Consider the following 9,984-nt stretch of genomic DNA (forward strand, 5'->3'; position numbering starts at 1 on the left):
ACAATCCAAGAATCAAATGTAAGGCGCTCACTAGGACTGGTCTCTCTTTGCTGGGCTTTTCTTTGGGCTTTGGCACCTCTATTTGTTTCCAACGAAGAGGCTCAAATCTTTCTCCTTTAATAGTCCTATCTATCGAATTGTCAACAAAAAATAAGTAATTTAGGGCTTAAAAATTGGGACAAAGATTAGCTCCAAACAAATTTGGAGCATTAGACTTCAACTCACAATAGAAAAATGATACGTGTCATTGTCATATGTAATACATAAGGCACTTGATTGGTTACATTAAGTAAATCATGTGCATTACCCATGATAAAAATATATGTCATCTTATATTCTTATTGGCGGAAAATTTTTTAGGTATTCCTTGAGTAGAGTGAAATGGAGCATCATTCACCGCTACGAGAGTATCTAATAATTACTCTTTATGCGTATTTCAATTAATTCAACTGATAAAATCTCTAATAATTGAATAAAAGATCTGGATTCAATACTAGTTTACACTGAAAATCGATTGGTGTCTTGGTTTAATTATTAAGAGTTATCATTAAGAGCAGATAGTATATATTGAAATTCTCTCAGAAAAAAGAGTTACTCTTTATTGGCGGACTTTTTCCTAAAATTTGGGCCATGGACCAGGGGCAGTTTTTTTTTTTTTTTTTTTTTTTTGGGGGGGGGGGGGGGTGAGGGGAGGGGCTTATTTTCAAGTTTAGTCCAATCCATACTTTTTTTTTTTTTTCAAGTTAGTCCAATCCATACGCAGAAGATATATAATTGGTATATCCTGTTATGTTTGAGTTTGGGCCTACACTCACCTGTTCAGACCCTCACTTTTTTTTTTTTTTGAGTGCTACACATTGTTTAAATTTTTTTATTTTTTATTTATTTTTTTTAGGATTATTTTAATACTTTAGACAAAGGATGCCAATCTTTACCAAAAAAAAGACATAGGATGCCAGTCTTCATGGGTTTTTTGTTCTGTTGTACAGTTGTACTTCCTAGCAAGTGCAACCCTACAAGGAAAATAGAAAACAAACATATAGTATATAGATTTGACTGCAAAGGAGTCTTAGCTTTTTTAAGAAACAAACACAAACAAGGGAGAGGTTAGGGATCCAACTTCAACTCAAGACAGAGTTAAAGAGACAGACATACATATATTCCCATGGCCTCCTCCCAATCTTCAAAGTTCTTGACATTGACAGCAACCATAACCTTAGCTCTCGCCGCAGCTCTCTCTGCTTCCACAGCCCTCTCCTTCTATATGTGGAAAAGGAAATCTAGGAGTTTGGAATCCAAGGTGGTAGAGCTCGAGAAATCCCTCAAGTCCTCCATGGACAAATGTTGTGCTGAGAGACAAGGTCGTATTCGAGCTCAGCAGGTACACTTCTTCTTTCCTCTTGATAAATTTTCATACTTTATGCAGATTTATTTTGTGGGTTAGGACTCAAAAACGAATATGGGATCATTTAAAGGTGCTTAATTGTAGATTTGTATTCTTATCGTCAATAAACTCATGTGGGTCCTTCGAAATTTTTTTGTTGTTGTTGGAGATAATGCTGTCCAATTCAGGCAGAGATTAATGTAAATTGATAGCTATTTTGTTCCAGTTTCCACTAAAATAGTTTTTGTGTTTTTAAATTTTTTTTTTCCTGTTACTCTGTTTGATTAATTTCATTGTGGGAGTAATGGTATTACTTTTGTAATGCGCCACTGAGTATTCATTACTTCATGTTTCACTAGTACTTTAAAATAATAAAAAGAACAAAAAAAAAAAAAAAAAAAAACTGTGTGTTTGTATTCTTATGGAAGAATTTCTTACATGAAAACCATTTGTTGGGACTTGGGAGTGATAGTCTGTAACTCAAACAAGCTAGAGGGATCATGTCTCATCCTCCCTGGAGCTTTGCAAGATGCTAATAGTGTTAAGTTTTTTTAATTTTTTCTTTGCCAAGGCTCCTACTGCCGTGTCATATTCTATATGATTGATGGGATGTGTGTGGTGCTTGATCTATTATGTTGGTTATGCTGGAGTTTGGGGGCTAATATCCATGCAATCATTGGGGATATTTCTGGTATTTGAGTAGATGCCCTAGGCTTTTCATTGTAACTCCTGTCATAGTCTTCATAATGAAACTTTAGCACCTTCATGGACCTAGCCCTAGTTTTGGGTGAGCCACGTAAAATATGGAGTTTGTTCATGTGTGTCGATCTTTTCTGTTGTTTGCATCTCATAGATCATGAGTTAGGTTTAATGTTTTGTAACAACAAGATCCTTGTCAGCTATTTCTTAAAAGAGTCTAGTTTTCATCCTCGGTGATGAAAATCTTGTGATTATAAATTCAATGTTGATATCATATCCATTCGATGAGGTCTAGGTGGACGGTGAGTTCGTGGGTTCAAGATCCATTGGGTGCACGTGTAACTTACCAATCAAAAAATAAAACATAAAAATTGTGGCATCATCTTTGTGATTTTCCTGTTGTTGCATGTTTACATCTTTCTTCCTGTGTTGTTGATAACCCAGCAATTCTGTAACTATTTACCATTGGGCCGATTGTATCTCATTACAAGTGTTTGTTGTGCTTGATTATGTCCTCGTGTTATTTACTGATTTATTTTTGTAGGCATTAAGGAAGGGGCTAGCACACCCTCAGGCCAACAATTTGGAATTGTCTGCTTATCCCATGGCACCTATTGGTATCATCCAGTCATGCTACTCTACTAGGTGCTTGCAATTATATCATCAGTTATTTAAATAAACATGTCCAGCTATGAAGAGTTTTATCCTTTCTTTTGTTCTTAAAGAAATTTTTTCCCCTAGGGTCGCATTTAAAGGTGGTGGAATGTGTTTTTAAATTTTTTTAAAAGCATATATTCAATAGAAAATTAAAACTTTCTATTCCATAAAAGTGGCATAAACTAAGTAGACATGCTATCATTATTCTGTGAGGAAACTGGAAATATGCAAGAGCGTTTTGCCAGTTTTATTGAAGGATATATTCATTTCAATAGAAAATAAGGACTTTCTAACATAAAAGGGGCATAAAATAAGTAGACATGCTATCATTATTCTGTAAGGAAACTGAATGTTCACATGAGCGCTTTGCTCCTTTTTATCCCCAGAGAATAATTGTTGGCAGGAGATTGGAATGGAATTGTTTAGTAAGGTTTGAATAAGGTAGATTTCTTGTTGATCTCTGGAAGAGTTCAAGTTTGATCAGAAGATCTGCTATTCAGAGCCAGTAATGTTGACAGAGAATCTGAAGTTAATTTTCACTTTACTGCCATCAGCCTTTTATATTCATGATAAAGTTCTTTAATGAAAACCTGTGATGAAAACCTGTGCATTTATTGAATGTGCAATTTTTGTGTGTTATCTATGTATTTGGTAAAAGCTTAATAAACATGGCCATATAGTTATGCATGTCTTTGCTTCTTTAATGTCCCAAAAATGATTTCAGTTCTTGTTTGTGCAGGAATGGGACACCCAGGCAACCTTTACTTGTACCCCTTGCTAGGGCATGCTTGATCTTTGATCCATCTCGGGTTCCCCCTGCGTCCCTTGAGGGTCTTAAAGAATACTCTCATTGCTGGATTATATATGTATTTCACCTAAATACGAATCTGGAGAATTTGTGGAAGCAACCATCTAAATCAAGGTTCAAAGCAAAGGTATGTGGCTCTACCATTTAAATTCTGTTTAACAATGGTGCATGCTAATAATTATTTCCTCTATATCTTTTTTAACTTGTATAAAAGGTTGGCTGGATGGATAGGTGAGAGTACCAAGATTGAAAGGTGGAAGGATGGGAGTCTTTGCTACACGATCTCCACATCGGCCATGCCCTATTGGACTCACCGTTGCTAAGGTAAGGACTAATGTTACATGTGCATAGACATCTCTTGTATGCTTCAACAAAGGCAAAGATGCATATAGTTTTCCCTAGAATGATATAAATTTAAATTTAGTTCAGAGGAGGGGAATTGAACTTTCCATAAGTATGAGATACTAAAAATTCTGTGAAAATTTGGCTCCCAACATTTCTAGGTTCGTCTTTTCAGAAATATTATTTAATGTTTAGGGTGAGCATCATTTTCTCAAACAATTTTACCTGTATAATTGTAAGAAGAATTCCAGATATAACCTTGTTACAAATTAGAGGTTTGAAATCTCATGGAGGTAGCACAAAGTCCTAAAACATCTTTCTCCATTATTTAAACCTACCATTCTCTCTCTCTCTCTCTCTCTCTCACACACACACACACATTATGTATATTTTGTGTGTGTGTGTGTATTCTTTAAATAAGTTTCACCATGTTACATCTAATATGATTTCATTCTTTTCCAATTTTTATGTGAGAAGTTGATTTCTTTAAATAAAAGACAAGTATGGAAATTAAGAAGTGGAATATAATCAGTTTAATAAAGCTAGATTCTGTGTACTGTAGGTAGAGGCTGTACAAGATAATATGGTTCTTCTCTCTGGTGTGGATCTGGTTGATGGGACAGTAAGTTTTCCACTGTTTGTCTTTGCCAGCCACACTAATTTAGACTCTGGCTTTCTTTGCTTGTTTCTTTGGTATAATTTTAAAGTAAATGCATCTATATGTGATGTTGATGATTTAAATCACAAAGTCAAGCTCATTGTTTAATTTTATTTACAGCCCGTGCTTGATATCAAACCTTATCTACCATACTGTGATAGCATTGAAGGAGCAAGAGTGCCGAAGTGGGTATCGGTATTATCTCCTCTAGTTCTTTAGCAACCACATACTGTATGATACTAACTTTTCCTTTGAGAGTGAAAGCTATATTGAAGATTAAAATCGTCTATCTAATATTGGCTCAGAGTTTGCTTTTCCCCCTTTTTCCCCTTCCAACACACACCCCCCCCAGCTTTTTGTTTTGGTAATGCATTATTGGTAATTCCTTTTTGTTGTCAATTGACATTTTTGTATTCACAGGGGGACAATCTGTTAGCAGTGGCTTCTGTTAGCTTCTCTGAGGACTTCCCTTACACTCTTGCTGAGTGTTGGGTTAAAACAGTGAGTGGTTTAATGTTCTGCTTGAAATTTTTTTTGTATTATATGGTGGGATGGTTTAGAATATTCTTAATATTCTTTACTAGCATTTGGGCACATTATGATATTTTTATTATTCTATATACTTGCATTTGGGCACATGGATTGCATGGCTGACTACCACATACAAAAAATTATATGAATTAAAAATAAAATAAAAAAATTTTGCAGTATCTTTTCTGCATTGATTTATTATGCAGATAGGCGACAACTTGAGCTAAAATAATACAATATTTTGCAGCCAATTAGGAAATCATAGGGAAGAATGTCATACAAGAATCAGGATTTAAATTGAGATAGGACTATGTCGATCAAAAGTCATTATGGTTCCAGAAGCCACATCGGGCTAACAGCAGTAGCTGCATTTTAACTGCTAAGCATGTGTTGGCCATGCTTTGGCTTGTAGTCCCAAAAATGTCCCCTATTTTTTTTTTCAATAATATGTAAGGCACCACCATTCCTTGAATCAACCTCTCCAAAAATAAGACTATCTACCAACCGGCCCTCCCAGACCCCGCATAAGCAGGAGCCTTGTGCACTGGATATGTCTTCTTTTTTTTCTTTTTCTTTTTTTATGTAAGGCACCACCATTCTCCTTGTGTATAAAATTTTCAAAAAAGAAAAAGAAAAAAAGAAGAATAATACAGGATGCAAATAAGAAGAAAAACAATATAGTAGTTTGCCCTTCAAAATAAAACATTAATTCCATTGAAATAAGTGGGGCTTGAGGTAAAAGACATGCCAGGTTTACTACCACTAACATCCTCTTTCAACCATTAATGCTTATATATATAAAGACATGCGAGGTTTATAAGTAATGCTTATGGCCATTTCTCCACACAACCTCACTAAATGTTCTACTTATTCTGACAATAGGATAGGCACAGTCTTCAGTAATTTTTGAAAATACATAATTGTGGAACAGATTGATGTTATGATGACTGTCCAAAGTAATAAGAGAAACTAATTATTCTAGCCTGAAATTATCTTATTCTTAGGTGCGAACTGATCTCTTGTAGATACATCATCTTGCTAATTGCAGGGTAGATGTTATTGGTGTTACTACAAATCATCAAATGTTCCCATTGGTGATTTCTAGAGGTTTCTTTGACTACTTGTTTCCATCTATGAAAGGATACATGATTGCCAGGAGAAAAAATGGAAAAAAAATTAATAATAATTTTTTTCCTTTTTCTCTTCTTTTCTACTATATAATAATAGAATATCAGTTGTGGCTTCCCAACATATACAATGTTTAAGAATTGATCAAGCGAACAGTAGCTAGAACTTTATCTCAGTCAAATCTATATGACACATCTATTGATATTACTTAGCAAAAAAACCAATCACCAATTAGCCTATGGTGTGGGGGTAATAACTAAGAAATATCAGTGGTAGAGTTTGGAACACATTGATTATTTTAATACTGATATGGACAGCATTCATCCAGTTTAGGTGCTACTTGGGGCCTGGATTTTATATTGTTTGTAAATTAAAAAATGGATGAAGAAAATGAGAAAAAAAAAAGATGATTAGAAAGTTCATTAACTAAAACTCATTCAGCCTGGCTATATGGCATGAGTAGACCTTTTTTTTTTTATAGAGGCATGGGAAGACCTTACGCCTACACTAGTTCAAGAAATAATCTCTCCACCCTTTTTCCCTGAAGTAGTAGATTATGTATGTACCTATGTATCTTACTTTCTTCTACTGCATCATATCAATGTAGTTAATTGGCATTTTGTTTTGATATTAACCTCTGCCTTTTTATGCTTCTAATTTTTATTTAAATATTGTGATCCTTTTTTTCCAGGAAAAGAAGTCACTTTATGCATCACCAGATGAGTTCCAAAGTTTAATAAAGCAGGTGCTTTCATGGGATATTCGGTCACTGGCTCAGAGAAATCGACCTCATGACTATCGTGTTGAGACAGAAAATGGTATAGCATTGGGTAATACCTCTGATTCAGACAGTTACCAAGATGAGAAAGCATCTACCCACATAACTGATCAGGCTTCTCCTATTGAGGAAATAATTTATCACTTGAGTTTGGAAGGACTAGATGTTTCATATAGAATTGATTGCAATGGAAATGTCCTTGTTGAGAAAGTCACAATTTCATCTGATGTCCCAGACAATCATCAAAAGCGCTGCAATTACTCAGAATGGAGTGACAAACTTAGGTTTCATAAAGGTCTTTGAGACCCGATGTTGTTTCATTACTTAGAATTCTTTTTGTCAACTTCCTAACAAGTTTGATTTCCAAATATTTTGTGAAATGAGTGGCTACCCAAGCAATTTTTAGCTGAATGCAAGGCCTGGGAATAGCATTTTGGTTATATTACCGGCCACAGTTTTATTTTCATTCTAATTTCAATTATTAGAAGCTGGGAGCCTGGGTACCTTTATTGGTTCATAGGTTTCTTATTTTATTTTTTTTCTTTGAGTGCTGCTTCATTGTTTTTTATATTTTTATTTTTTGGGTCTAGCTGTATCATTGTTCTTGTGAAGACCTAAACTAGTATCCATTGGAGAGTAGGGTCGAGTTCATGTGGCAGAGGTGATGGTTTAACTATTCTCTGGGATGACAATTTGGAGCTCTATGTTAACAGCTACTCCCAAGCAGGCAACAGCACATCGATGCCTCGGTGCCCAGTGCTATTAGCAAGGCTAACGGGTTTCCATGCTCATTTTGATACATTCAGAAGGAAAGAATCATGCGCCTTGTTATAGTACTTGAGCTCAATTAATAAATGTCCTTGGCTGTGCATAAGGGGGCTCCAATGAAATCTTGGTTAAAGTGGGAAGTCTAGTATGGATCAATGACCATGATGGCAGATGAATGCATTCATAGATGCCATTTACAAGTGCCACCCACATGACCTAAGTTCCAAGTTTCACCATTCACATTAAATCCTTAGACTACTATATTTGGAGTTTTAAATAGTTTAGTTTTAAAATATTATCAACTCCCTATTTCCTTTATTTTTTCTTTCTTACATTTATCTTTTCAATATTGTTCCTTACACAATTTTAACCGCATAATGAATTACTTTCATTTTTAACTATTTAATGATGAAGATGGTAGTGTTTAAATAATAATAATAATTTTTTAAAGGAAGAATGTAATTTGGGTGGAGCTCCATTGTTTGTCCTATTGTACAATATCATTTTTATATGGCAATTTTAAACAAACTATATTGCAATCTTAAACTATGGTATCTCATATCCATTTTTGAAAAGTAGTATGTAATTTGGGTGGGGCTTTTCATTTGGGACTTAAGCAAATGTCTAAGTCCTCCAAATGGAGGGAAGAGGTTCATAGTTTGTCTTATTGTACAATATCATTTTTATATGGCAATTTTAAAACAAATTATATTGCAATCTTAAACTATGGTATCTCATATCCATTTTTAAAAAGTAGTATGTAATTTGGGTGGGGCTTTTCATATGGGTACTTAAGCAATTGTCTAAGTCCTCCAAGTGGAGGGAAGAGGTTCAGAGTTTGTCCTATTGTACAATATCACTTTTTTATGGCAATTTTAAACAAACTGTATTGCAATCTTAAACTATTGTATCTCATATAAATTTTTTAACAATAGTATGTAACTTGGGTAGGGCTTTCCATTTGGGTACTTACGCAGTTGTCTTAAGTCTCCCAAGTGAAAGGGAGAGCTACATAGTTTGTCCTATTGCACAATATCATTTTTATGTGGCAATTTTAAACAAACTATATTGCAATCATAAACTATTGTCTCTCATATCCAGTTTTCTTGGAAAAGTGGTTCATGTTTTAAATAAAAAAAGAAAACAAAGAAAGAAACATTTTGCTTTCTTTTATATATATATATATTGATGAGTATCGTTCATCCATGATCCAACTACACTAATCAACCCAGAAAGGACTCTCATCTCATAGCGTCCAACCAAGATCGTCCAATTGAGAAGTGGCCAAAGATAGAAGGATGGGAACCCAGTATGGAAAGGTGCGGTTTCTCAAACTGAGGTCCATGATTCTTGCTTCACCAACCCACCATCTCCAGTCATAGGCATAAATCTTGAGATTCTACCCTTCCATTGATACCACAACACCCATTACACCACAACAGCACAACTCTAGTAAATGGAAGAAATAAAAGATCCTTTGCATCATCATATATATTTCTATCATTTACCAAATAAAAGTCTTTCATTTTTTTCATCAAACGTCTCTCTCTCCAAATTATTCATTCTTTTTTCTCTTTCCCTTAAACTTATTCTCAATTGTCAAATGTTAGATAAATAAATTCATTTGATTTATTTCTATATATTATGCTTTATATATTTAATTGTCTACAAACACATATGGAAATTGTGTCAAACTTCCTCTCCCATTTGTACAAGTCGACATGCTTAATTCGTATTAACCAATCCAACACTTCCAATAGTATTTACTATTTAGTGTCTTTTCATTTGTTACTGTCATTCTTTACCTCCAATTTGTGTTGTTTATCCTTCTCAAACAAAAAAAATTTGTGTTGTTTATAACTCTTTTTTTAAAGGAAAAATTATATTTTTAATTAAGAGAATTTCAAACTAAGCCCCTCACATTCAAAAATTTCAAATTAAATCCTAGACTTTAAAAAATGTTTCAATTTAAACCATAAACTCATTATGTTATTAATGAAAAACACTTATACAAAATAACATTGTGTAGTTTAGACTTTAGAGTAAAATATGTTCATATATAATAGACACATTTGTTCATCATATGGTACTGTTTGATTAGAAACTTGTGAAAATATCAGGTTTAAATTTGAAATTGATTCCTAAACTATGAGATTTAAACTGTAATATACTCAGAATAAAGGTGATTGCTCAAATAATAAAGCACATTAAAAGAGAATCAATCCAGGTTT

The 9,984-nt window shown here is 34.0% G+C and overlaps 1 protein-coding gene across 1 annotated transcript; it reads left to right on the forward strand.

Moving 5' to 3' along the window:
* Window positions 1-989: 989 nt before the first annotated feature.
* On the forward strand, window positions 990-7,522 carry LOC126715740 (uncharacterized). The gene is made up of 8 exons (XM_050416513.1): window positions 990-1,381; window positions 2,628-2,728; window positions 3,480-3,675; window positions 3,780-3,872; window positions 4,453-4,512; window positions 4,669-4,743; window positions 4,969-5,049; window positions 6,899-7,522. The coding sequence occupies exons 1-8, from the start codon at window positions 1,166-1,168 to the stop codon at window positions 7,286-7,288; spliced, it is 1,212 nt and encodes a 403-aa protein (XP_050272470.1). The 5' UTR covers window positions 990-1,165; the 3' UTR covers window positions 7,289-7,522.
* The last annotated feature ends 2,462 nt before the right edge of the window (window positions 7,523-9,984 follow it).

Source organism: Quercus robur, chromosome 2, assembly GCF_932294415.1.
Source record: "Quercus robur chromosome 2, dhQueRobu3.1, whole genome shotgun sequence".
In the NCBI taxonomy this organism is placed as follows: Eukaryota; Viridiplantae; Streptophyta; class Magnoliopsida; order Fagales; family Fagaceae; genus Quercus; species Quercus robur.

Excerpts from the sequence above, each read along its gene's own strand:
- LOC126715740 (XM_050416513.1), top strand. The coding sequence starts at position 1,166 with ATGGCCTCCTCCCAATCTTCAAAGTTCTTGACATTGACAGCAACCATA. Across the intron at positions 2,729-3,479 it reads CAGTCATGCTACTCTACTAG|GAATGGGACACCCAGGCAAC; the intron begins GTGCTTGCAATT and ends TTGTTTGTGCAG. Across the intron at positions 3,676-3,779 it reads AATCAAGGTTCAAAGCAAAG|GTGAGAGTACCAAGATTGAA; the intron begins GTATGTGGCTCT and ends CTGGATGGATAG.